Genomic DNA, 26,857 nt, shown 5'->3' with positions numbered 1-26,857 from the left:
ACGTAAGAGCGACCTTAAGTGTCAGCTATGTACGACAACTGTGAAGTCACTCATTGAGGGCCAGTTGTGTGGTGTCGGGCTTGCTGGCAGGGTACTGTGGATTGAGAGGAAGAACAGAAGGTTAAGTGACGAAGTAGCATGTTTTCTGGGAGGTCGGCAGGAAGCAGAAAAAGACAGTAGGATGTATTAAGGCAAGAAAAGTACGGGTTTTTAAGGTGCGAGAGCCCAGAGCAAACCTAGAGATGGAAGGAGGCAGTGGAGAAGAAAGTCGGAGGAAGGAAGAGAAGGAATCCTGTGTTGACGGCTTTACTTCTCTTTCTGATGGCGGAAGGAAACGAGGACCCACAGCCTTAACTCGGTTATTCCCGGTGAACTTCCCTGTTGGTTCCGCTCTGCATCCTCTCCCCCTGCTTGCTTGTCCTCTGCCTGCATGCTTTCTCTCACCTGCTTGTTGAACTTCTACCTTCTCATTGTTCTCCAGCTTCAGAGGCTGAATCCTGAAGCTGGTCCAGACACCTGGTTCACTCTTCTCTCCTCCTTTAGTGTCTTGTGCTTTCTTTGGTCCCTGTTCACTTGGCCGGATTTGTCCCTTTCTGCCACTTAGTGATGATCCTGAGGCAAGGTTTTATCCACTTCTGTAATCTCAGCATCCAACATAACAGATACTCCATATTTATAAACTACTGACTTGAACTGTGAAGTTACCACATGGTTCTTTTATAAGGGTAGACTTGAGACATTTGCATATGGACCAACCTAATTTTTATTGAGTTTATGCATGGAAGGCTCAGGTGGAAAAATGAAGAGAAGCATTTCCTTACAGGCATTAAAATTAAGCCAAAAACTTAGCTTTGAGTGCCTAGTGACCAAAACAAACTTGGAGATTTTGCTAGAAGGCTCACATTTTTCCATAAGGAAAACTTGCCAGTTCCTCATAGGGAGCTATAACATTTCCTGATCTGTGGTCTGAATGACATTTTTCTAAGTGTTCTTAAAAGGGCTGTTTAAAATTGTTTTCAGAATCTATAAATCTAGAGGTTTTATTTTGCTTTATTAGTAGCATAAAACTGAAATAAAAGTGCCAAAGTACATCTCAGTAGCACCAGTTCTTTGGAGCATCTGAGTATATTTTTGTTGCTCTGACCTAATTGTAAAACAAAGTTTAAGACCAATGCCTTCAATTAAAAAAAAAAAAAAAAAACTGGATAATTGGGAGGAAAAAAAAAATTTCAATTCTTAGTGTAAATAGTTTTGCAGGAGCTCACTAGCTCAATCTGGATTCCAGCCTTCAAACTCCCTGTGGAGAGGTGGGCATTTGGCACAGCAGTTGTCACTTGTATTTCCCGCGTCCCTTATCAGTGTGCCTGGTTTGAATCCTGGTTCCTCTGCTTCCTTTCTGTCTTCTTGCTAATGCACACTTTGGCAGGCAGCAGGTGCTGACGCGGTACTTGGGTCCTTGCCACTTATATGGGTACCTGGTGGGTGGAGTTCCAGGCTCCTGTGGCAAGCAGGCACTTGGAGAGTAAGTTACACACACGGGTGTGCACATACCACACACACTTACTCACTCATTCGTATTCATTCTTCCCCTCCTTCCCTGCAGTTCTCCCTCCCTTGCTGCCCCCTCCCCATCCCTTTCTCTCAAACAAAATTAAAATTTTTTTAAATTTTTTAACAGGCAGAGTTAGAGACAGAGTGAAAGGTCTTACTTCCATTGGTTCACCCTCCAAAGGGCTGCTATGGCCGGCGCTGTGCTGATCCAAAGCCAGGAGCCAGGTGCTTATCCTGGTCTCCCATGGGGTGCAGGGCCCAAGCACCTGGGCCATCCTCCACTGCCTTCCCCAGCCACAGCAGAGAGGTGGACTGGAAGAGGAGCAACCGGGACTAGAACCTGGGGTACCGGTGCTGCAGGTGGAGGATTAGCCTAGTGAGCCGCAGCGCCGGCCAAAATAAATTAAAAAATTTAAAAACCTCTCTGGGTGGGGAACAGACTGTTTGCCCTTCGGATGGACCAGACTTCATAAGTCCATAGGATGATGAGTCGATAGCAGATGACTAGCACTAACAGTAACGTCTCGGGAATCTGCTTTGTTGGTATCATGTTAACTCAAAGCACACCAAATAGAAATCAACCCAGAGGTGGTAGAGCTAGCTTTCATTTATGACAGTTGAAGACCTGCAAACCAGGATTTTGACTGGAGGGAATGGCTGTCCCCTGCCCTGGTGAGCCTTAGTAGTGTTAGATAGCTAAGGCAAGCCCAGAGTTTCCAGATGAGGAACTTCTAGGTTTCTTCTGCCGTGCAGATAAGTTTAAAATTCTGAGGTCTTATTCTTCAACCAGCAAACATCCATGTGGTGTAGATTCCAATTATTTTTAAAGATGTATTTTACTTACTTGAAAGGTAGAGATTAAAGAAATCTTCCATCTGCTGGTTCACTCTCCAAACGGCTGCAACTGCTGAGGCTGGGCCAGGCTGAAGCCAGGAGCTTCCTCCTGGTCTCCCACGGTGCAAGGGCCCCAGCACTTAACCATCCTCTGCTGCTTTCCCATGCACATTAGCAGGGAGCAGAACAGGAAGTGGAGCATCTGGGGCTTAAACGTGTGCCCGTATGGGATGCCAGTGCTGCAGGTGGCTGCTTAACCCACTGTGCCACAGCACTGGCCCCCTAGGTTCCAGGTTTTAAAGAATTATGAGTGATACTTTCAAACTATAGATGCAAAAAGAGAAACCCAGTTCTTTGCTGAAACAGGTCAGCTTCCTATTGAACTTGGCTAGGATGAATAAACCGAAAGCATACTGTGGAGTAACACCAGTTTAATCACCTGTATGGAATTGGACACCTGCCACTGGGAAGTTACTGAGTAGGTCCCTGTATATCATGCATTTCTGATTACTGCAGTGTGGGTGGTACCCATTCTGTATCTCAGGTCACCAAGGCTCAGTGACACCTCTGTGATGGACCAGGTGTCTGTACTCCAAAACCAGTGTTCTTTCTGCTCTTTGGAACAGTTGTTGGGGGGAAAGGAGTCACACCTGTGGAAAAGGAGAATGCCTTTTTTTGCAGACAGCTCCCTGCACACATTTTTGTATCCCATGATGAGAGTGTCAGCTCATGTCTGAAGAGGAGAAGGCTGAGGCCTGATCTGAAATCATTTGGCTTCGTAGAGATTTCTGCATGAGCCGTTCATTCCAGGGAGGTAGAACTACCTATCTTGAGGCCGTTTTTCACTGTATTGTCAGCACTGAGCTTTAAAGGAGGTTTTTTTGTTGTTTTGTTTTGTTTCTTGTCTTTTTTTTTTTTTTTTTTGCATTGCCAGGCAGCTCTTCTTCATTAGTATTGAAGTTTGCACATTGAGTCTCTGAAGCCTACTTTCCTGTCCACAGTGACCAGACCAAATAAAAAACCTCTACCGCTCTCACTTAATGGCAGATTATCAGGCAATAGCAGAGGAACTAAGACTCTTTTCCTGATGGCAAGACCCTGGTCTGGATTCAGACCTGTCTGTTTGCTGAGGTTTAAGTATCCATTATTCAAAGTAAATGGGTCTGTGAGTATGGGGGTGGGGGGAGGGCGGGTAGCAGACTTCTGTTTTGAGAAAGAAACTGAATTCATTGATGCAGAAAGTTTAAAAGGCTCAGTGTATGCTATGTAGATCCAGGTTCTAAGCAGTTCTGTTTGACATATCTTTAGTTCTTTAGTGGACTCTTTAAAGTCTTTTAAATGATTAGAAGGAAGAGTTATGGGATCTCAGGTACAGGAGGGCCTGGGGTCTTCAAAGGAATAGTTGCCCTACTTTAGCTCATTTATCTCGTTTAATGGGCAGGTCTCTCCTCCCTGCAGTGGCCTCTGACCCCATGCTGTAATGATGATATTGACAGACAGCATTTCTCTGTCCAGCATGTACTTATGTGTTAGGCTCTGTGCCTGATGTGTAGTCACAGAAAGCTGAGGTAGTAGTATGACTTTATGACTTTTAAAAGAAACGAGTGCATGTCCACTCCTGTCCACTCTAAGGTGCACAGTGACGGGGCCTAGGCTGGAAAGGACTTGGGGCTCAACCCAGATCTCCCACCTGGGAAGCAGGAACTTGCTTTCTTGTGCCATTACCCCTTCCTCCCCAGGGTATACACTGGTAGGAAGCTGGAGTTGGGTATCCAACCTAGACACTTAGATATTGGATGTAGGAGTTTTTATTTTATTTTATTTTTTTAATTCTATTTGAAAGAGTTAGGGAAGAACAAAGGTTTCCTTCTGCTGGTTCACTCTCCAGATGGCTGCGATGGCCAGGGCTGGGCCAGGCCAGAACCAGGACCTTCCTTTGGGTCTCCCATGTAGGTGTAGGGGCCCAAGGACCTGGACCATATTTTGCCTTCCAAGGGAGGGAAATTGTCAGACAGGGAGTTGGATCAAAAGGGGAGTAGCCAGGACCCAAACCAGCACCCAATATGGGATGTTGGCGCTATACATGGTGGCCCAGCCTGCTATGCCACAGTGCTGGCATGTTAATAACTACTGATCCAAATGCCAGTCCCAGTAGGGTTTTATCCCTTATGGTACATTTAAGAAAAGTGGTAGATCAGTTCCCCATCTAACCGGGCCAGCTTTTTTCCCCTTGCAATTCGGTTATTCAAGGCAAATGTTGATACTTAAGAGGCAAAGCAGTATGAGGTACGAATTGAACACCGCATTTACTTTTTATTTTCAATTATACGGAGTTAGAACTCTGATTTGGTGTGCATGAGAAGGGGTGGGAGGCATGCTGGGAACCATTTGCCTAGTTTACATGTTATAGCCCAAGGTCCTAACAGGGCAGGGTGGCCATACTCCTAAATTTAGACATATTCCTAAGTCATATATTTTTTTCCCTAGGATGTTTGAATGGTAAGGTTCTTAGACCTTCCTCTTCTGGGCAATCCAGTTTAACCTAAAGGCTCCAAGTCTGCATCTTTCCCCTGCTTACTAGGATGCTTTTCTCATGGCCTTCCTGCCCCTTGTCTTTCTTATACCTGCTGGTGGTCTCTAAGACTTATACAGTTGCTAGTCACCTGTCCTCAGATGTGGCCAGCATCTGAGAATCCACATTTATAATATTATATTTCTGTTACAATAAATAAAAAGCTTATTTTTTTTTTTAAGGGAAAGGGTTTATTGGGGAACACCCTATAGACCGGAGTGAAGGGGTGGCGAAAGAAAAAGAGAGAAAGAGAATATAAGAGAAACAGAGAGGAGAGGAGCTAGCAAGGAGAGAAGATAGAGCAGAGCAGAGCCAAGAGAGCTCGTGTTCAGGAACAGGCCCTTTTAAAACTTCCCCTGAGGGCGGGCAGGGAAGCAGGAGCAGCGAATCCCCTTAGGATGGGGGTGGAGCCTGGCTCAGGTAGCTGGGCCATGAGGCCACCTGGCTAAAACTGCCCCTTTTGTTTTTTATAAAGCAGGGTTTGTATGGGATTACATTAGTCCCAAAAGTCCAGGAGGGGTAGAGGGACGATGATCTGTCTTTAGAGCTACTTCCTGCTGACATGGGGCGATGAAGTACTCTTCGCTGGCAAGGAGCGATGTTTCAAGCCGCTGTCTCCTGGGTGGGGAGCTGAGTATATCCTTGTAGCAACATTTGGTTGACCGCCTGGTTGCTGAAGGCCTTCATTTGTTCCATTATAACCTGCTGTAAGCACTTAGACACTGTAGTATAAAAGACATGGTGAGACTTTTAATTAACTAGGTAATGAGAGGATTTTATAGAGAGGAAATGGGGGGGGGGGTGTCTCTGGACCCTTATGGGGACAGGATGTGCTTTCAGCTGATTCCAGCCAAGACTGGGAGAAAGGCCACTTAACTTTTGTAGGTAGTGGGGTTTGTAGAGAAATTCTGAACAATCATACAACATTAAGTGGGGAAGAGGACCATCAGTACACACAGGTTGGGAGTAGAGCCATTGGCAGTAGAGTAGAGGCTATGGTTACAAAGGAATGAGGCCCAAGTGGGCTAGATACAGAGGACAGAGTTGTTATTAGAAAACCTAAGAAAGGTGCTAAGCTACAAATAAGTTTTCTGATTGAGAGGCAAATAGAACCTGACAGAAGGGGCTTGATAATAATCAGGTGGGCTTTAGGCCTTATAAATTATGAGGCTCAGACTCATCTGTCTCTTCATATAGCCTAAAACCTAGGGGAGGTGTGAGCCTCCTTGGGAAGGCACCCTGTTGACTTCCATTCCCTAGCTGGCCTGGGAGAAGAGCTGGCCAGGTAAATGCAGGTGGCTTCTCTAACAGGAAATTTACAGTTCTGCCTGCAGTGTTGCTGACCCTACTTGGCCGTCCCCTCAGCTGCAGTGGTCACCTTGGAAGCTGGGCTGAGTGAAGGGCTTTTCAGTTTAGAGCCAATAAGATCCGTGGCTCTGACCTGGGCATCCTTCGACTCCAGGGCAGTCCCATTTCCAGTGATGCAACTCTTGACAGAGCTGCCAGGGCTCTTCACAAGCTGACTTCTGCTGAAGCCCAGGCTTAAAAAGCTTATTTTTAATTCACTTCTTTTTGGGGGGAACAGTTAGGGAGAGATGGATCTTCCATCTGCTGGTTCATTCCCCAGATGGCCCACGATGGCCACAATGTTGATATATTGTGTATTTCACTATCAAACAAATGGCCAGCGCTGAGCCAGGCTGAAATCAGGGGCCAGGAGCTCCCTCTTGGTCTCCCACATGGGTAGCAGGGGCCCAAACATCCAGGCTGTTTTCCGCGGCTCTTCCTGGGCCATTAGCAGGGAGCTGGATCAGAGGTGAAGTAGCTGGGACTCAAACTGGCGCCCATATGGGATGCCAGCTTCACAGGCAGCAGCTTTACCTGCTATGCCACAACACCAGCCCCTGTTTTTATGTATTAAAGGGACCTTTGAGAGTGTGGCAACTTCTAACCTAGGGGGTGCTCACTATAGATAGTTGCTGTTTGTTAGGCAGTGAATGAAGTGTATGTGGCCTTAAGATCTGCAGGTTGTAAATGCTTGCAGTCGAAGCCTTTTTGAAATTGTCTTGATGAAGTTGGAATCATGTTAGAATTCTAGGCCGGCGCCGCTGCTCACTAGGCTAATCCTCCACCTTGCGGCACCGGCACACCGGGTTCTAGTCCCGGTCGGGGCGCCGGATTCTGTCCCGGTTGCCCCTCTTCCAGGCCAGCTCTCTGCTATGGCCCGGGAGTGCAGTGGAGGATGGCCCAAGTGCTTGGGCCCTGCACCCCATGGGAGACCAGGAGAAGCACCTGGCTCCTGCCATTGGATCAGCGTGGTTCGCCGGCCGCAGCGTGCCGGCTGCGGCGGCCATTGGAGGGTGAACCACCGGCAAAGGAAGACCTTTTTCTCTGTCTCTCTCTCTCTCACTGTCCACTCTGCCTGTCAAAAAAAAAAAAAAAAAAAATTCTAGTTATGAAAGGAGCTGAGTCACTGGATTTAATCGCTCTCGACGGTGCCTCTCTGGAGGGCTTAGGGAAATAACCTTGCAGGATTGGGTATTCTGTTGTCCTCACAGCTTACAAAGGATACCAGTCTTGTCAAGGGATTCCGGCTAAAATGGAGCTCAGTTTCATCACTTCATGGTCATCTTGCAGAGTCGATAAAACTATAAATGCTTCTGGCCATTCTCATGCTGACATGGATTTTAGTATCCTAATCAAAAAGTGACCCCACATTTTTAGATGTGAGCTGATACCGTAAGTGCCAGTTTTCTTACTTGGTCTGTTTTTGTTTGGTTTTCCCAAGATGATTGGGAGTGATAGAAACAAGTGAAGCAGACAGAAAATTCTTGTCTGTCTACCAGTGTTTCATGACTTACTGTGTTAGGCATCATATATGGAGAGTGAGGTATATTAGAGTGAACAATGGCAGGTTTCTGCCTTGGGCTCCTGGTAGATGGTGATGTTAGTTACTGAGATAGACAACACCAATGGAATGGTTTTATGTAGGGGTTCAGTTCATGATTCTGTAACCAGGAGCACTGTTTTCATTCAGTAATGTTGTTCATATCTTCTCATGCCAGTAGAGTTTATTTTTTTAAAAAAGGACTTATTTGAAAGGCAGAGTTACAGAGAGGGAGATACAGAAAGGTCTTCCATCCACTGGTTCACTCTCCAAATAGCTGCAACAGCTGGAGCTGAGCTGATCCAAAGCCAGGAGCTTTTTCTGGGTCTCCCACATGGATGCAGGGGCCCAAGCACTTGGACCATCTTCTGCTTTTCCAGGTTGTAGCAGAGAGTTGGATTGGAAATGCAGCAGCTGGGACTCTAACCAGTGCCCATGTGAGATGGCAGTGCTGCAGGTGGAGGCTTAGCCCACTACACCACAGCACTGTCTCCTGGATATACTTTTTATTTTTTTGACAGGCAGAGTGGACAGAGAGAGAGAGAGAGAGAAAGGTCTTCCTCTTCTGTTGGTTCATTCCCCAATGGCTGCTGCGGCCAGTGCACCACGCTGATCCGAAGGCAGGAGCCAGGTGCTTCTCCCGGTCTCCTATGCGGGTGCAGGGCCCAAGCACTTGGACCATCCTCCACTGCCCTCCCAGGCCACAGCAGAGAGCTGGCCTGGAAGAGGGGCAACCGGGACTAGAACCCAACACCCATATGGGATGCTGGCACCGTAGGCGGAGGATTAACCCAAGTGAGCCACAGCGCTGGCCCTGGACTAAGTGTTTTATATACATCACCAAAAAACTGATCTGTACCCATTTCATAAATGAGGAAACTGAAGCACTGGTTTAAGCAACTGATCACTCAGCCGATAAGTGATAAACCCCAACTTTTTAAAGAATTGTTTACTTGAAAGGCAGAGTTAGGACAGATCTTCTATCAGTTGGTTTACTTCTCAGATGGCCACAACCATTGGAGCTGGGTCAGACTGAAGGCAGGAGCTAGGAACTCCGTCTGGATCTCTCACATGGACAGCAGGGGCCCAAGCATTTGGGCCATCTTCCACTGCTTTCCCAAGCACATTAGCAGGAAGCTGTATTGCAAGCTGAGTGGCCAGGAATCTGCACTTGTATGGGATGCTGGTGTTGTAGGTGGTGGCTTAACCTTCTGTGCCACAATGTTGACTTGAGAATCCAAAATTTTTTTTTTAAACTTCTATCTATTTGAAAGGAAGAGTGACAGGGCGGGAGAGAGATCTTCCATATGCTGGTCCACTCCCCAAATGGCTGCAATTGCCGGGACAAAGCCAAGGACTTGGAACTCCAACTGGGTTTCAGTCATAGGTGGCAGGGGCCCAAACTTGGGCTATCTTTTGTTTTCCCAGGTACATTATCAAGGAGCTGGGTTGGAAGTAGAGCAACTGGGGCGCCAACCAGTACCCATATGGAATGCCATTGTTGCAGGTGGCAGTGGCTTAACCTGCTGTGCCACAGTGCCAGCCCCTGAGAACCCGAATTTTTAAACAGCTTTGTGAAGATCGAATACGTTAAAAACTTTATGATATGTAAATTATGAGTTATGCAACCATCACTGTAATTTAATTTTAGAACCTGTCATTCAAAAGAAACCTTGTATGCATTAGCCAGCTAGCCACCCCTCTAATCTTCTGCTCATCCCCTACCCCTGCCCCATTCAACTAATCTTCAGATTTGCTTATTCTGGATATTACATATAAATGGGCTCAAATAATAGTCTTTTATGACTGGCTTTTATTGCATGTGTGTTCAGATTTAATCCACTATGTGGCTGGTATCAGCACTGCATCCTTCATATTAGAGACAGTACTCCAGTGCGTGGATGTACCCTGAGATCTGAACCTGATCCACCGGCTCTGCATCCGGCTGCTGCTAGTGTCCTGCTGATTCCCACGTGTGTCCCACTAGGTTAGGCGATTACTGAGGAAATGCCTTTGTATCTTGGTGTTTGTCCTTAGAGTCCCTGAGTATCTTGTTCTTAGTGAGCATTTAATGTATAAGCAAGAATCCCAAGTTACTTTATCAAGCTCAGGTAGCTCAGTTATCAGCTGTTGCACTGTGTCATGTGTAGAAAATCTCAGTGTCTCCTCTCTGACTCTAGGAAGAAGACGTGGGAAGGCTACAAGATTGCTGGGACAACCAAGAAGCGCCTGCACTCTCCACGTGTAGCAATGCCAATATCTTTCGAAGGATAAATGCCATATTGGATAATTCTCTGGATTTCAGCAGAGTCTGCACTACACCCATAAACAGAAGAATTCATGATCATTTGCCAGGTGATTTAGGTTTGAAAACTCGGATGTTCTAGGTTTGTATATAGAACGCTTCTAGGTAATGTTTGTAGGAGAACTTCCTTGGGAACCTCGTGAAGAGTGGCGTCAGGTCTGGTGACGCTTGTCCCTCTTTTGGTTTACTTTGTGGATTGGAGCGTCTGAATGAAGACTGGCTGAGAATATAGAAATCTATTACGTGATACACAGGAAGATGGGGTAGAAAATAGGCCAAAGGTGACAAGTGTATTTCTAGATTGAAATATCATGTGACTTACATGTTGCAGATTTTAAAGGAAAACAAAACAGATGAAATGTTTTGTCACACATAAGCAAAATGTCTGTCAACATATGATCAATAGGAAAATGTATTGAGATAGTATTTTATTAATACTCAGACTTCAAAAACTAGTGTGCATTTTACATTTGCAAGATATTATGGTGTGAACTAGTTAATGTCAGGTCCTTGGAAGCCACATACAACTTGTGGCTACTTTAGACAGTGTAGCTCCTGGATGTTTACTGGCCTTTAAGCATAAGTTCAGATGAACCAACATTTAGGTCTCAGGGTGTGTAGGATGCTCCACCGAGGAGTGGAGGGATGAGGGCAGCGTCTCCTGTGAAGGTGACCCTTTCCCAAGAAGGTGTGGATATCCTCCATGTTCATAACCTTCTGTGGGTACTGACTGCACCGTGTCGTAAGACTGTCGATGGAATTTTTTTCTGAGGTGAAAGAATATATGTAAACATTTTTAGAAGGACCTTGAAAGAATTTGGCAACAACAAGCATTCTCAGAACTAGGACTGATAATTCCTGTTCAACTATAAATTCTTAGATTTATTCTTTAACTTGGCCTTGGCAATAATTCCCACAAAGATGCAGGAGTATGTGAGCATCAAATAGCTAAACATTTGAGGGAGAGACTCTTTGAGAAGGAGGCTGACTTGTGGCATCTGTAGAGCTGGTTTCTGTTGACTTTACAGGAAGGCAAACGAGTGAAGGCACACTGTCTCTTCTAACTTCCAAAAAAGCGTGTTTGTAAAGTACGGGTCATGAGCCAGCCCTGTTCTCCACTAGCTTATGCCAAGTTGAAAGTGCAGGGCACCGTCTTGGTTCTAATACACGTGTTCTATTTTTTGCCTTTGAGAAAGTTGCATGGATTATATTCCAATGAGAATGACAGACAGCACTGGCTTAGGTGTCACTTGGTCACTTCAGATACATTGGAAAGTTTTTCAGCGAGTGCTAGGTCACTGAACTGTGTGAGGGGAAGGACCCACACTTGATGAGAGAGGCGCTCTCAGGGGTGTGCATTTGCCATTGGCCTGGGAGCCCGGTGGCCTCGCAGCTGAGATGCCAGGCTGTGGGAAGGGTGTTAGCATTGCCCTGGTCTGTGGTTGACCAGACTGGGGGGTGTTCACTTCTCAGGGCACACATCTAAGAGGTTCAGGGATGAGCGCCTTGAAGAAACTGGGAAACCTGGGTCCTGAGCTGCTTCTTGGGTAGTGAGGTAAAGAGGTCGTTTTTGCCAACTGTAGGGCAGAATAAGAACTTTCCAGCCTGCCCCCTTCCCAGGTTTCTTATGGGGCTCATGAGAATGCAATACTGTGTATTTAGGGGAACTCAAGGGATTGTCAAGGTAGCTTCCACACATACCTAGCCCTCTCCAGCTCTTAGCTGAGACTTCAGCCCAGTTCTGGGTCCTCGTTCTTGAGTGCTAAAGCAGGGATGTCTGGCCTGTGACAGTGCTGTGGTTTGAATATGATAGGACTCCTGAAGTCGTGCAAAAATTTAAATAAAGTCAAAAGTTAATGATACTAACAATCTACTCGTGGTGTTTGGGAGGTGGACCTATGGGAGTTCCTTAGATCTTTTGGGGCATGCCCTCAGTTTTGGGGCATGCCCTCAGAAGGTGGCTCTTATCAGAAGTGTCATTGTAAAAACCTGAGGTGAGCCCAGCCACACTCTGGCATGGCTTGTGGGATCCTTCCTCCACAAGTGCCCTGCCGCATCATCCAGTGCCCTCAGCCAAACCTGTGGGGCCACCCATGAGTGGACTTGAACCTCCAGATCTGTAAGCCTGGTAAACATCTCTCCTTTGTAAGTAACTTCTCTCAGGTATTTGGTTGTAGTAATGGAGAGATGAACAGTACAAGTTAAAAATGTCTTTCCTGGGGTTCTCCCAGCAAGAACCATGTTGACCACACCAGCCGAGATACTGACCTTATAGTTAAGTAAATCAGAATGAACCTTGAGAAATAACCTGAACTTGTAGCTTCTGGCCCAAAGTAATTTTGTTACCTATGAAAATGATTAGAGCAATCTTAAGAACCAGATGGTTTATGGCAGCATTACAACTGGGGAATATTGGATAACAGCAGAAGGTTAAGTAAACCATAGCACTGCCATACCATAGCATGTTCTGCACCATTAAATATGTTTGTAGGGGACTGATTAATGACAGATAAAGATGATCACAGTATCAGAAATGAAAAAAGAAAATACAAAACAGGATGTCTTTAAGTATCTGTACAGAGAAAGACTAGAATAATACATATGTAACAGTAAAGATGAGACAGCAGTTCTCTGTAATCTTTCCCTACTGGTTCTTCTGTAGCAAACCTAATGTACAAATTTTAAGAAATGTTATATCCTAAACACAGTGTTTTTAATATTTCCATTTCCAATTTGCCTAAAGAAGTCATCCTATCTTATTTTTTTAAGATTGATTTATTTATTTGAAAGGCACACTTAGAGAAAAGGGGAGAGACAGTGAGAGATTCCATCTGCTGGTCTAATCCCCAAATTACCACAATGGGCAGCGCTGGGCCAAGCCAAAGCCAGGAGCTAGGAGCTTCTGGCAGGTCTCCTATATGGGTGCAGGAGGGCAAGTACTTGGGTCATCTATTGTTTTGCCAGGTGCATTAGCAGGGAGCTGGATCAAAAGATGAGAAGCCAAGACTCCCAGCAGGTGCTCATATGGGATGGTGGTATCTCAGGTGTTGGCTTAATCCACCGGGCCACAGTGCTGACCTCCTTGCTACTACTATGATAACATTTATTCACGCCTGGTTACCTGTCAGAGTTAAAATCACACAACTAGCTTGTTTCTAAGCAGGTATAACCAATGTAAACAGGTTATGTACTATTAAAAAGATTTCTCTATTTGAAAGTTACACAGAGAAAGAAGGAAAGGCACAGAGAGAGGTCTTCCCTCTACTGGTTCACTCCCCAGTTGGCTGCAACCACTGGGGCTGTGCTGATCTGAAGCCAGGAGCGTCTTCTGGGTCTCTCACGCAGGTGCAGGGGCCCAAGTACTTAGGCCGTCCTCTACTGCTTTCCCAGGCCACAGCAGAGAGCTGGATCGGAAGTGGAGCAGCTAGAGACTTGAACCGATGCCCATATGGGATGCCAGCACTGCTGGCCGCAGCTTTACCTACTATGCCACAGCACTGGCCCTGGTTATATACTGTTTTTTCTCTTTATTGGAGTGATACTCTGGCTGTAATGAAGTACTCCACTCTTTGCTGTGCAGGAAGTGGCAACAGAAGTACACCCCACCCCCCTCCAATGGATAAAGCATTAGGAAACACTTTGGGTGAAGAGGATTTGAATTAGATTTTTGAATAGAATTAAAAATACTTCATTGTAACTGGATATTGAGTGCTTTTTTTCCCCTGTTGCCCCAGAATTGGCCATTAGGGCCCAATGCTGAGAATTAAAAAGTGTTAAGTGACCTGTGGTATAATGAAAGTCCCCAAGAATTGGGGCCAGATACTTGCCCCGGAGCTTGCCAAAAGGCCACAGAGCTGTCCCTGTGGCCACAAACATCATTGCAGCCTTTTCCTGGTCTAGATAAGAAGCCCATGGAGGAAGGGTAACATTTGGAATTATCCCTTTTCTCCCAGTTGAAGAATGGCGGAGTGGGATGGAGCTTTCTCTTTCAAGTAAGTGTGTCTTCCAAGAGAAGTGTTGGATACGCCTGATGGTATTTCCAAGAAAGGCAAGGTGGATCCTTGTTTGGACATTAGACCCAGTAGAGATGGGTGAAAAATTGAAGTGGTGGGGCAGGGAAAGAAGGTAGCTGGAGCTTTTTTTTTTTTTTTTTTTTTTTTTTTGCTAGGCAGAGTGTATAGAGAGACCGAGAGAAAGGTCTTCCTTTTGCCGTTGGTTCACCCTCCAATGGCCACCACGGCTGGTGCGCTGCGGCTGGCGCACCGCGCTGATCCGAAGCCAGGAGCCAGGTGCTTCTCCTGGTCTCCCATGGGGTGCAGGGCCCAAGCACTTGGGGCATCCTCCACTGCCTTCCCGGGCCACAGCAGAGAGCTGGCCTGGAAGAGGGGCAACCGGGAAAGAATCTGGCGCCCCAACTGGGACTAGAACCCGGTGTGCCGGCACCACTAGGTGGAGGATTAGCCTAGTGAGCCACAGCGCCAGCCAGGAGCTATCTTAAAAGCCCAGTTGACGGCCAGCGCCCCAGCTCACTTGGCTAATCCTCCACCTGCGGCACTGGCACCCTGGGTTCTAGTTCCAGTTGGAGCGCCAGATTCTGTCCCAGTTGCTCCTCTTCCAGTCCAGCTCTCTGCTGTGGCCCGGGAAGGCAGTGGAGGATGGCCCAGGTCCTTGGGCCCCGCACCCACATGGGAGACCAGGAGGAAGCTCCTGGCTTCCTGGCGCAGCGCACTGGCTGTAGCAGCCATTTGGGGAATTTGGGGAGTGAACCAACTGAAGGAAGACCTTTCTTTCTGTCTAACTCTGCCTGTTTAAAAAAAAAAGTTGACAAACATGGAAGTTGTGACCTCCTGTAGTTTACCAGGTGCTGCAGAAGTCCTAAGCTTTCTGGCCAGTAGCTCACCAAGAAGGCCCTTGTTGCGTGAGTGGCGGGGCTGGAAGGGCCGCCCAGAGTGAATCTGCTGCCCATGCAGCTGTGTGGGGATCTTGCGCTCTGCTCATGAGAGGGATGCCTGCCACCTAGAGGACCCTCCCTCATCCTTTAAACCTCATGTCTGCTGAAATTAACTGTAAATGGACATGCCACTCAAGCCAGCCTGAGCTGAGTTCTTGTAACTGAAAAGATGTGATAACTGGTAAGATTTCCTAAGGGTAGGTGGGGAGGTGCAGATGCAAGTACAGTTATGACTGGGGGCAGTGGCGGGAGAAAAAAGTGTCATGTTAGTCAGAGACGAGACTTCTCTGTAGTCAGTTAACAGTGTGGAGGCCTAAAGAAGGAATTGATTTGAGACTGACTTCTAAAGGTTTTTTTTTTTTTTTAATTAAAGGATAATAGATGTACAGGAAAGTGTGTATCATAGGTTAAGAATGCCAACCTCCTCAAAACAAACCCAACACTGTGACCCACACCCATATCTAAATGGTCTGCTGACTTTTAATTTAGAACCAAAGAATTGAATAGTTATTACCCACTATTGCATTTTTAGCTAAGATGAAGTCTTTTTTTTATTCTGCAGACTCAAATAGTGTCCAATTATCTAAATTATCTGAAAAGTTATTTCAAAGCATGGTTTAATCCATTCAGTTCCAGCTAGCAGATGATTCACATTACTCTCAGGCTGTCTTACTTTGTGTGGAATTTTAATATATGGTTTCAACAGTTTAAGATTTAACTTTTTGTTGAAGTATAATATATAGAAAGGATGGAAGTATAAATATATTCACAGAACTTTCACATACCAACAGCATATTTTTTTAGAAAACTTTCATTAAATATTCAGAAGTACAACGTTTGGATTATAGCAGTTTTCCCCCAATAACCATCCTCCCACCCGCAAACCATCCCATCTCCCACCCCATTCTTCACTAAGACTCAGTTTTAATTCATGTACAGAAGATCAGCTTAGTGTGTACTAAGTAAAGATTTCAACAGGGTGATACCTACTTGTTCAGCTCTAAGAAATGCTGCGGGTTCCCTTGGTGGTTGCACCAGTTGACACCGAAGTAGGGTGTGAAGAATTGGGTTTTCACTATTCTCACCAGCAGCTGATGCTGATTTTTCACTGTGGAAATCTCGGTGAGTCTGTAGTAATATCTCTGGGATTCTGGTTTTAATTTTCATTTCCCTGAGATGACGGATGCAGTGGGCACCTTTTCTTGTTTATTGCCCTTTGGATAGCCTCTTTCCTGAAGAGCCTTCTGTACTCGTTTTTTCTTCAGGGCTGCCTACCTTTTTCTTGTTCACTTGTACTAGTTCTTCGTTCTGCATGTGTTACGTATCTGTATTACAAATATATTCTCCCATCTCTGATTTGCCTTTATACTGTTTTGTAAAGATTTGTTTATTTGAGAGAGAGTTACAGACATAGAAGTCTTCCTTCCACTGGTTCACTCCCTAAGTGGCTGCAATGGCCAGAGCTGAACCGATCCAAAGCCAAGAGCCAGGATCTTCTGGGTCTGCCACATGAATGCAGGGGCTCAAACACTTGGACCATCCTTGTACTGCTTTTCTTGGCCATTATCAGGGAGCTGGGTTGGAAGTGGAGCGTCTAGGACTGGAATCAATGCCCATATGGGATGCCGGCACCACAGGTGGAGGCCTGACCTAGAATGCCATAATGCTGGCCAAGGTTTATTTGAAATGCGTGGATATATAGAGAGAAGTGGGGTGGGGAGAGATCTTCCATTCTCTGATTCACTCTCCAAATGGTCACAGTGGCAGGGGCTGGGCTAGGCCAAAGCCAGGAGAGTCTTCTGGAGGTCTCATGTGGGTGCAGGGGCCCAAGTACTTGGGCCATCTTCCACTGCTTTCCCAGGCACATTAGCAGGGAGTTGTATCAGAAGTGGAGCAGCTGAGCCGCAAACCAGTGCCCACGTGGGATACTGGCACTGCAGGCAGAGGCTTAGCCTTCTGTGCCACAGTGGGGGCCCCTGCCTTTATACTCTTACTTGGTATATTTTAAATGACAGAAAACTCAAATTTCAGTGAAATTATGATTTAATAACTTTCTGCCAATGTTTCCTAGTTTGTGTCCTCTTTAAGTAGTGTTTGCCTGTTTTATTCCAAGGTCATGAAGGTAGTGTATTTCAAAACTTTAACACCCCCCCCCCCCCATGTTTAGATTGGCAGCCTATCTAGAATTTAGTCTGCATAGTAGAAGGTCAGGATTCTTCCTTTTCTATGTTAGTAGCCAGGTTGCCAGCACCATTTTGGGCAAAATTTTTTGCTAATTGCATTACAGTGTCACCTTTCTCATAAGTCAAGTGTCCGTGTATGTGTGGATCCCTTTCTGGAGTCTGTTATCTTCCATTGATCTTCTTACCTGTCTTTGTCTTAGAGTTCTGCAGTGCCTTCGATAGTTGGTAGTGAATCCTCCATCTGATTCTTTCCGATCTTTGATTCTTGGCTGTTACCTCTGCATTTCCATAGATTCTGCCTATCAGTCTCCCGCCCCCAAAACAAACGATTTCCCACGGCTGTTTTGAATGGGATTGCGCTTCTTGTGAAGCACAGTGATGGCAGCAGTCTTCCATGGCGACGCCACCATAAGTTTGATTTTGTTGCCTCAGTTTTCCCAGCATTCCCGTTGCTCTGATAGGTGTTCTTTCCACTGGTGTGTCCTCCTCGGGAACTCAAGCTGGCTCCTACTCAGACATGTTACAGCAAGTCAGTACAGTTTATTTTGATGCAAAAAAATTACTGTTTTCTTCATAATACACAATTTGAACACTCCGAAGATCCCTCACACACCCCAAAAAATTAACGGTGTGCATGCCTGTTAGAATGTTTACAATTAAGCCAAACCTTATCAAGAGTTGGCAAGGATTTGGAACTGGAAAACTGCTGGTAAGAATTCAAATTTGTGGCCGGCGCCACAGCTCACTTGGCTAATCCTCTTCCTGTAGCACTGGCATACCGGGTTCTAGTCCCGGTTGCTCCTCTTCCAGTCCGGCTCTCTGCTGTGGCCCAGGAAGGCAGTTGGAGGATGGCCCAAGTGCTTGGGCCCTGCACCAGCATGGGAGACCAGGAGGAAGCACCTGGCTCCTGGCTTTGGATTGGCGCAGTGTGCCGGCCATGGCGGCCATTTGGGGGGTGAACCAATGGAAGGAAGACCTTGCTCGCTCTCACTGTCTAACTCTGCCTGTAAAAATAAAAAAAGAATTCAAATTTGTGTAACCATTTGGAAAACAATTGGGCAGATTCTTAATTTTAAATGTTTACCTGTTAGGTGGCCTGGATGTTTCACTTTTAAATATTTAAAAATTTAATATTGAAGTTAAAATATCAAGACAGATAGAGCTCCCATCTGTCAATTCATTTGCAAAATGTCTGCAACAGCCAAAACAGAGTTGGAAACTCAATCCAGGCCTCTGATGTGGGCGGCAGGAACCCAGTTCTTTGAGCCATCATTGCTGCCTCCCACAGTCTGCGGTAGCAGGAATCTGGAGCCAGATATCAAACCCAGGTACTCTGAAAATGGGATGTCGGCATCCCAAGTCATGTGGTACCCACTAGGTTACATGGCCATCCACTTTGTTGCTATTTTCTTTTAAAGTAAACTTGTTTATAATAGTTCTGATTTTATAGAAGAGTGACAACTCCTGTACTTTCTGTACCATACTTTGCATTTGTCACACCTGATGGTATTGGTACTGTAGTCCATATTTTCTTTTTGTTTCCTTAATTTCTACTTAATGTTCTCTGTATTTGGATCCCATCCAGGATACCACATTACATTGTGTCATCATGCCTGCTTGGGTTCTTTTAGACCATTCCAGTTCACAGACTTTCCTTGTTTTGATCATTGTGAAGGTTTTGAGTAGTACTGGTCATGCTTGAAGTCATAAGTCTGTGCACAAAGGTGTACACAAATGTTCATAGCATCTTTATAATATCCCCAAACTGGAAACAGCCGGAATGTCTAACGACTGGTGAATGAATACACAAATTGTAGCATGCCCACATGAAGGGATACTACTCAGCAGTAAAGAGGAATAAACTACTGCTGTTTGCATGGATGAATCTCGGGATAATAATTCTCAGTGAAGGAATCCAGACAGATTTACTGTGTGATTCTGTTTTCCGAGAGTTCTAGAAAATACCAGCCTATAGCAACAGAAAGCAAATAGCAGTGGTTGCCGGGAGAAAGGGGCCCAGAAGGGGGTTGGGTGGGATGTGCAGGGGTGTGAAGGAACTATTGGGGTTGCGGATGGTGCATGTGTGGGTTACCCTGATGTGATGGTTTCATGAGCGTGTATGTAGCTAGAAACATACCAAGTTGAACACTTTCAGTATGTGCCATTTATTGCATGGCAATAAATGCCAATAAAGTTAACAATTCTTAAATAGTAGTTATCTGAGTAGTGGGATTTGAGTGCACATTTTTATTTAAGAGGGAGAGATCTTCCATATGTTGGTTCACTCCCGCAAATGGCTACAATGGCTAAGTCTGAGCCTTGCCAAACCAGGTGCTCCATCCAGGTTTCCTATATGGGTAGCAGAGGCCCAGCCACCTGGACCATCTTCCACTGTTTCCCCTGGCACGTTACAGGGAGCCTGGATTGGAAGCAGAGCAGCTGGGACCTGAATTTGCTCTACACTATGGAATATCCATGTTACAAATGGCAACTTAACCCACTGTGCCACAGCATCAGCCCCTAAATGAGCATTTTTGGGGCTGTTCACTTGCAAATACTTCAAAGAAGAAAAGCATTAAATTATACATATCATTTGTTTTTAACAAATATTAAGGTTTTGATATACCAATTTCAGACCTTTGTTCAGGTAACAAACATCAAAGAAAAATTCCATGCCTAAGTCTCTTCACTTTGACCCCTCTGAAGTGTCTTGCCTTAATCTGTGTTTCTATACTTTGTTTGTAATGTCCTTGAACAACATTTTATGCCTTACTGTCTTATGGGAATTAAACATACTTTGAGGAAAGTGAACAATTAAAGTATGTAACTGAGTAAAGTTTCACAAAGCAAATTTATCCGAGCTCAAATCAAGAAGTAGAATGTTACCAGCACCTAAACAAACCCCTCCTCCCCCTCCTAAGTGTCAAATGTTTACATCACACAAATAGTATAACATACACTGTCATGCCGGCATTTGTTTTCTTCCCATGACACCTTATTTAGAATGTGTGCATGTTGGTATTTCCAAGTCAAGTCGATACATTTTAAATGCCATATAGTGGTAGTTTACACAAGTACTATGTAAAAGGTATTTATCCCTTTACTGGTAAGTGTTTAGATCTATTAGAATATTTGCTGTTATAAACATTTTGGTGAATTTCCCTTGTTTACGTTTCCTTGTGTACAAGTAATGAGTTACTTCTGCAAATGTATCCAGATGTAAATTTCAGAGTGACATGGGTTTTTAAAAAAAACTCATGGGAAAATGGCAAATTTCACATTTTGAAATCCACAAATAGTTCCTCATGGTAAGTACTTTCCATGAGCTTTTGAAGTTCCCTTGCATTGTCTTCAAACTTAAAGTTGCTAATTTTTAAAGATTTATTTACTTAACTTGAAAAGCAGAGTGATGGGGAGAGACACAAAGTTCTTGCATCTGCTGGTTTACTTTCCAGATGGCCATGGCAGTCAGGTCTGGGCCAGGCTGAAGCCAGGAGCGAAGAACTTCATCCAAGTCTCCTACATGGGAGGCAGGGTCCCAAGTTGAACCAACTTCCACTGCTTTCCCAGGTGCATTAGCAGGGAGCTAGATAAAGTGGAGCAGCTGGGACTTGAACCGGCTCTCATATGGGATGCCAGTGTTGCTGATGGCAGTTTAACATGCTATGCTACAAGCCACAGTGATTACTCCAGCCTCCTTTTTAAAGACTCATTTATTTGAAAGGCAGAGTTAAAGAGACAGATCTTGTGTTCACTGGTTTACTTCCCAAATGGCCACAATGCCTTGGGTTGCGCTAGGCAGGAGCCTGGAGCCTGGAGCTCCATCGGGGTCTCTTACCTGGGTGGCAGGAGTCCCAAGTACTTGGGTCATCTGCTGCTGCCTTCCCAGGCATGTTAGCAGGGAGCTGGATCAGAAGTGGAGCAGCTAGGACTAGAACCAGTACTCATTTGGTATGTTTGCCAGGGTTGCAGGGGCAGTTTAACCTGCTGTGTCACAATACCGGCTGCATTCAAAGTTATTTGAAAGGCAGATATCTTGCATCTACTCATTGACTCCCAAGTACCTACAACAGCCAGGTTTAGGGTCAGGCTGAAACCAGGAGCCAGGATCTCCATCTGGGTCTCAGCTCCAAATACCTGAGTCATTAGTTGCCGCCTCCCAAGGTGGGAATTAGCAGGAAGCTGGATTCAGAGGTGGGAACCGAGATTTAACCTAGACACTCCAGTATGGGATACAGACATCCAGGTGGCTTCGTAACCGCTGCACCAAAGGCCTGCCCTGCTGATGACTTTCAAAATGTATTTTGCCGGTGCTGCAGCTCACTAGGCTAATCCTCCGCCTGCGGCACCGGCACCCCAGTTTCTAGTCCCGGTCGGGGCGCCGGATTCTATCCCGGTTGCTTCTCTTCCAGGCCAGCGCTCTGCTGTGGCCAGGGAGTGCAGTGGAGGATGGCCCAAGTGCTTGGGCCCTGCACCCACATGGGAGACCACGAGGAGCACCTGGCTCCTGGCTTCAGATCAGCTTGGTGCACCGGCCACAGCAGCCATTCGGGGGGTGAACCAACGGAAGAAGGAAGACCTTTCTGTCTCTTTCACTGTCCACTCTGCCTGTCAAAGTATTTTAAGAGTTTACAATTCTGCCAGGATATTGTGAATTTTTTTCCACATCTTTGTAGGCCCTAGCTGGGTATTGTCATTTCCAAACTTTAGTCCATCAGCCTGGTTTTGTTTGAATTATAAAATATCTTCCACAGTTAGGACATGTAGTCCAGAAATCCCGCTGGCCCATGCTTTGTTCCTTGAGATTCCATGTGCATTACCCCATTGCAGTCACTGACTTAGATGAAGTCACACAAGGAATAAGCCCCTGCTATGCCGCTGATGACTAAGTTGAGTGCTGTCTGCGCAGGATGCCCTGCTCTTACTCAGAGGCAGCTTGGCTGTCCTCTAAGAACTTAACATTCTCCCTCCTCCCTTGTCCTGTAGTCTAGCTCTGTGGGATGGGGAAAGGTCCTTCATGGCTCTTCCCTTTTCTGTTGATTACCTGATGTATGACATTGTAAAAACATACTTTCCGAATGGAAGGGTAGGGAACAGTTTTGGAAAAACAATCACCTTGCCATTTCATAATAAACCTACAAAAAATGCAGAGGGGGCATTGGACATAATGACCTGAAAAAAGTCCTGTCTGTGCTACTTACTTGCTATGGCCTTAGCCAATTCAGTTTCCTGAGCTGCAACACAGGGGTAGTACACGATCATAGGAGACTTGTTGAAATAAACATATGTGTCGAACCTAAAGTAGTACATGTGACTGCATCTGCTTGCTTAAATGGTGTTTGTGTGCTGATGTGGGTATATAAAGAGCATTACTGGGGGTAACGTATCTAAAAAGTGAACCAATGGTTGCTCATAAAGACAGGTTTTTTTTTTGTTTTGTTTTTTGTTTTTTTTTGTTTTTTGTTTTTTTTGAAAGGCAGAGTTACAGAGGCAGGGTAGGGGAGGAAGGTTTCTTCCATCTGCTGGTTCACACCCCAGGTGGCTGCAACGGCTGGAGCTGTACCAATCAGAAGCCAGGAGCTGCTTCCAGGTCTCATATGCGAGTGCAGGGGCCGAAGGACTTGAGCCTTCTACTGCTTTCCCAAGCCATAGCAGAGAGCTGGATTCTAAGTAGAGTGTCCGGGACCCGAATCGTTGCCCATATGGGATACCGGCACTGCAGTCAGCGGCTTTACCTGCTACGCCACAGTGCTGGCCCTTGCATACCCTTGGATTCCCGAGTTTCATTACTAGGTCGGGTGCATTTTAGGTGTCACAGTGGAATTGATTAGTGAATATATCCTCACAAATTAGCTGCCTGAGCAGGAAGTTCTTGTATCTTCTTTGGAAGAGCTTGTAAAAAACTGTAGTATTCTGCCTTTTAATTTTGGTTAATTTATGATTAATATGATCTATTTACTGTTAAACATGCTAAATTATCTTGGATTTTTTTTGGCCTGTTGACAGGCAGTTAGAGAAAGTCTTCCTTCCATTGGTTCACCCCCCAAACGGCCTCTACGGCCGGCGTTGTGCCAATCCGAAGCCAGGAGCTAGGTGCTCTCTCCTGGTCTCCCATGTGGCTTCAGGGCCGAAGCACTTGGGCCATCCTCCACTGCACTCCCGGGCCACAGCAGAGAGCTGGACTGAAAGAGGAGCAACAGGGGACAGAACCGGTGCCCCAACCGGGACTAGAACCCAGGTGGCTGGCACCACAGGTGGAGGATTAGCCCAGTGAGCTGTGGTGCCGACCTGAGGGAAGGTCTTTTTAAAATTATAATGTGTTCAATTTTTTTCATACTAATTCAGACTTTTTTTCTTGGGAAGCTTTTTTCTAGGAGTTGCTTTGTTTTTACATTTTTCAATATGCTGGCACAAATTTATATGTAACATCCTTTTCTGTTTCAGAATTACCAGTATTCCTGACATTAGTAGTTTGTTTCCTTTTTTATTTCACTAATTTTTTTAAAGACTTATTTATTTGAAAGAGTTACACAGAGATAGGAGGAGATGCAGAGAGAGGTCTTTCATCTGCTGGTTCTGTCCTTAATTGGCTGCAGTGGTCAGAGCTGCACCAATCCAAAGCCTGGAGCTTCCTCTGGGTCTTCCCACGCAGGTGCAGGAGCCCAAGGACTTGGGCCGTCTTCTGCTTTCCCAGGCCATAGCAGAGAGCTAGATAGGAAGTGGAGCAGCTGGGATATAACTGTGCTCTGACTGATGTTTCCCCAGTCCCTCTTACTCCCAGCCTCTGGTGATCACCACTTAGTCCATTCTAAAATTTTAGTATGTTAATAAGTCAAGAACCATGGGGGTGACTGTTGAGTAGTAAGAGTTCTTTATAACTGGTGCCCATATGGGATGCCAGCACCGCAGGTGGTGGCTTTACCCTCTATGACACAGTGCCAGCCCCTACATTGTGGGTTGTGTTTTTTTTTTTTTTTTTTAGATTTATTTATTTATTTGCAAGTCAGAGTTACACAGAGAGGAGAGGCAAGAGAGAGGTCTTCCACTCGATGGTTCACTCCCCAGTTGTCCGAAATGGCTGGAGCTGCACCAGTCCGAAGCCAGGAGCTTCCTCTGGGTCTCCCATGCAGGTGCAGGGGCCCAAGGACTTGGGCCATTTTCTACTGCTTTCCCAGGCCATAAGCAGAGAGCTGGATCGGAAGAGGAGCAGCTGGGTCTTGAACCAGCACCCATATGGGATGCTGACACTTCAGGCTAGGGTGTTAACCTGCTGTGCCACAGCGCCAGCCCCTAAATTTGATTTTGATATGCATTTTTCCAGTGATGTGAGCCCATTGGCCATTTGTGTATTTTCACTGGATAAATATTTCTTCAAACCTTTGCCTTTAGAAAGATGGTTTTTAAAAACTGTAAATCAACAAATTATAGCTGCATGTATTCATCGGATACAAAGTGATGTGATGGTTTATGCACTTAGTGTGGAATTATTAAAGCAAGCTAATTAACATATCTGCCACCTTAAATACTTTTTGCGGTGTGACCATTTGAAATTTAATGTATTGCCCATTTCAAAATTGCTGTTTAGTATATTCGCCATGCTGTTCAGTGTATCTCAGGAAAAAACAGCGTATTCCTCCTATCTAACTGTGGCTCTGTGCTCTGACTGATGTTTCCCCAGTCCCTCTTACTCCCAGCCTCTGGTGATCACCACTTTGTCCATTTTAAAATTTTAGTATGTTAATAAGTCAAGAACCATGGGGGTGACTGTTGAGTAGTAAGAGTTCTTTATCTAGTCCAGATACTGGACATTACTTCTGACTTGCAGATCTTTTATCCATTCTCTTCACTTCCTTGGTAAGGTGCTCATTTGAAGCACAGAAGTTCTTACGTTTGAAGTACAGTTTACCTGCTGTTTTTCTTTGGTTGTTATTTTGGTGTCATTTCTGAAAAATCATTGCCTAATTCAACATTGCCAAGATTCATGCCTATGTTGTTGTTCTTCTAAGATTCTTTCTATTTTAGCCCTTAATCTGTGACGCATTTGAGCTCACACTTGTATGTGGTGGGTGCTGGTGGGGAGTGTCTAACTTCACTCTGTTGTGGGTGTCCAGTGATCCAAGTCTTATTTGTTGACAAGGCTTCATTCCTGATTAGATGGTTTTTGCATCCTTGTAGATAATCAGTTGACAGTGTAAGGATTTATTTATGGACTGTATTTTATTGGTCTGTTTGTGTCCCTGTGCCAGTACCTCCCTGTCTTTATTGCTATAGGTTTTGAAATCCAGGTGGGTGTGGGTGTGTGTGTCTGTGTCCGTGTCTGTCTGTCTTCCAACTTTGTTCTTTTTCAAGATTATTGAGTTTTCTGGGTCTCTTCCAATTCCATATGAATTATAAGATCTGTTTGTCAGTTTCAGCATAAAAGGTGGTTTTACCTTTAATAGAGATTGCATTGAAGGTCAGTTTGGGGGCTGCTGCCATCTTAACAATGGGAAATCTTTGTGAACAAGAGTATCAGTTCATTCAATGATGTCTTGCAGTTTTAGTGTACAAGTCTTTCACTTCATTTGTAAGTATATTCTTTTTGATACTATTGTACATGAAGTTGTTACTTTCAGATCGTTCATCACTAGTGTGTAGAAAGATTTGGTGTTTGTACCATGCACTTTGCTGAACTCATTAACTCACTAGTCTGATGTGTGGATTCCTTAGGGCTTTCTGTATGTCCAAGATGTGTTGTCTGTGATAAAGGTAGTTCTGCTTTTTTCCTTTTCATCTAGACGCTTTTTATTTCATTCTTCTACTGAATTGCCCTGCTCAGAACATCCAGTACGGTTTCGTATAAAGGAGAAGAGAGGGGAGTAGACATCCTTGTCTTGTTCCTGAAAGTTTTGTCTTTTACTATTTTTTTTATAATTTTTTTTGACAGGCAGAGTTAGAAAGGTCTTCCTTTTCCATTGGTTCACCCTCCAAGTGGCTGCTATGGCCGGCGCACTGCGCCGATCCGAAGCCAGGAACCAGTTGCTTCCTCCTGGTCTCCCATGCAGGTGTAGGGCCCAAGGACCTGGACCATCCTCCACTGCACTCCCGGACCACAGCTGAGAGCTGGCCTGGAAGAAGAGCGACCAGGACAGAATCTGGTGCCCCAACCGGGACTAGAACCCGGGGTGCTGGCACCGCAGGCGGAAGATTAGCCTAGTGAGCCACGGTGCCGGCCTTGTCTTTTACTATTAAGCATGATGTTAGATGTGGTCCTCATAGAAGCCTTTTATCAGGTGGAGGGTTTTCCCTTTCATACATATATTCCTAGTTTATTAATTCTTTTTATCCTAAACCTGCTTTTCTCCATGTTGAAATATGATTTTTGTATTTTGTATTATTCTGTGAATATGATAAAGTTCTCTTTTTTTTTTTTATGGTGAACCAACCTTGCATTCTTGGGATGCATCTCAGCCGTCATCTATAATCTGTTAGATTTTGCCACATTTGGTTTGCGAATGTTTTGTTGATGTTTTTTTCCATCTGTCCTCATAAGACACAAGCCTGGTTTTCTGTTTTTGTATGGTTTTGGTGTTAA

At 45.2% G+C, this 26,857-nt stretch overlaps 1 protein-coding gene across 11 annotated transcripts in view; it reads left to right on the top strand.

The window, feature by feature from the left end:
• Positions 1 to 26,857, top strand: part of CPEB1 (cytoplasmic polyadenylation element binding protein 1) — a 100,298-nt gene that overhangs the window by 14,860 nt on the left and 58,581 nt on the right. For 10 of the 11 annotated variants that reach the window (XM_070054565.1, XM_017337568.3, XM_070054568.1 and 7 more), the window contains exon 2: positions 10,025 to 10,199. The exons of the other annotated variant lie outside the window; for it this stretch is intronic. Coding sequence is in view for 5 of the 10 variants with exons in the window: in XM_051834247.2 (XP_051690207.1) it covers positions 10,025 to 10,199 (175 nt within the window). In the remaining 5 variants the exon portion in view is untranslated. The remainder of the gene's footprint in view (positions 1 to 10,024; positions 10,200 to 26,857) is intronic. 11 annotated transcript variants of the gene reach the window in all.

This window comes from Oryctolagus cuniculus, chromosome 12 (assembly GCF_964237555.1).
Source record: "Oryctolagus cuniculus chromosome 12, mOryCun1.1, whole genome shotgun sequence".
NCBI classification, from domain to species: domain Eukaryota; kingdom Metazoa; phylum Chordata; class Mammalia; order Lagomorpha; family Leporidae; genus Oryctolagus; species Oryctolagus cuniculus.
Note: the sequence above shows the minus strand (reverse complement) of the source record. Positions and strands in the feature narration are given on the sequence as shown.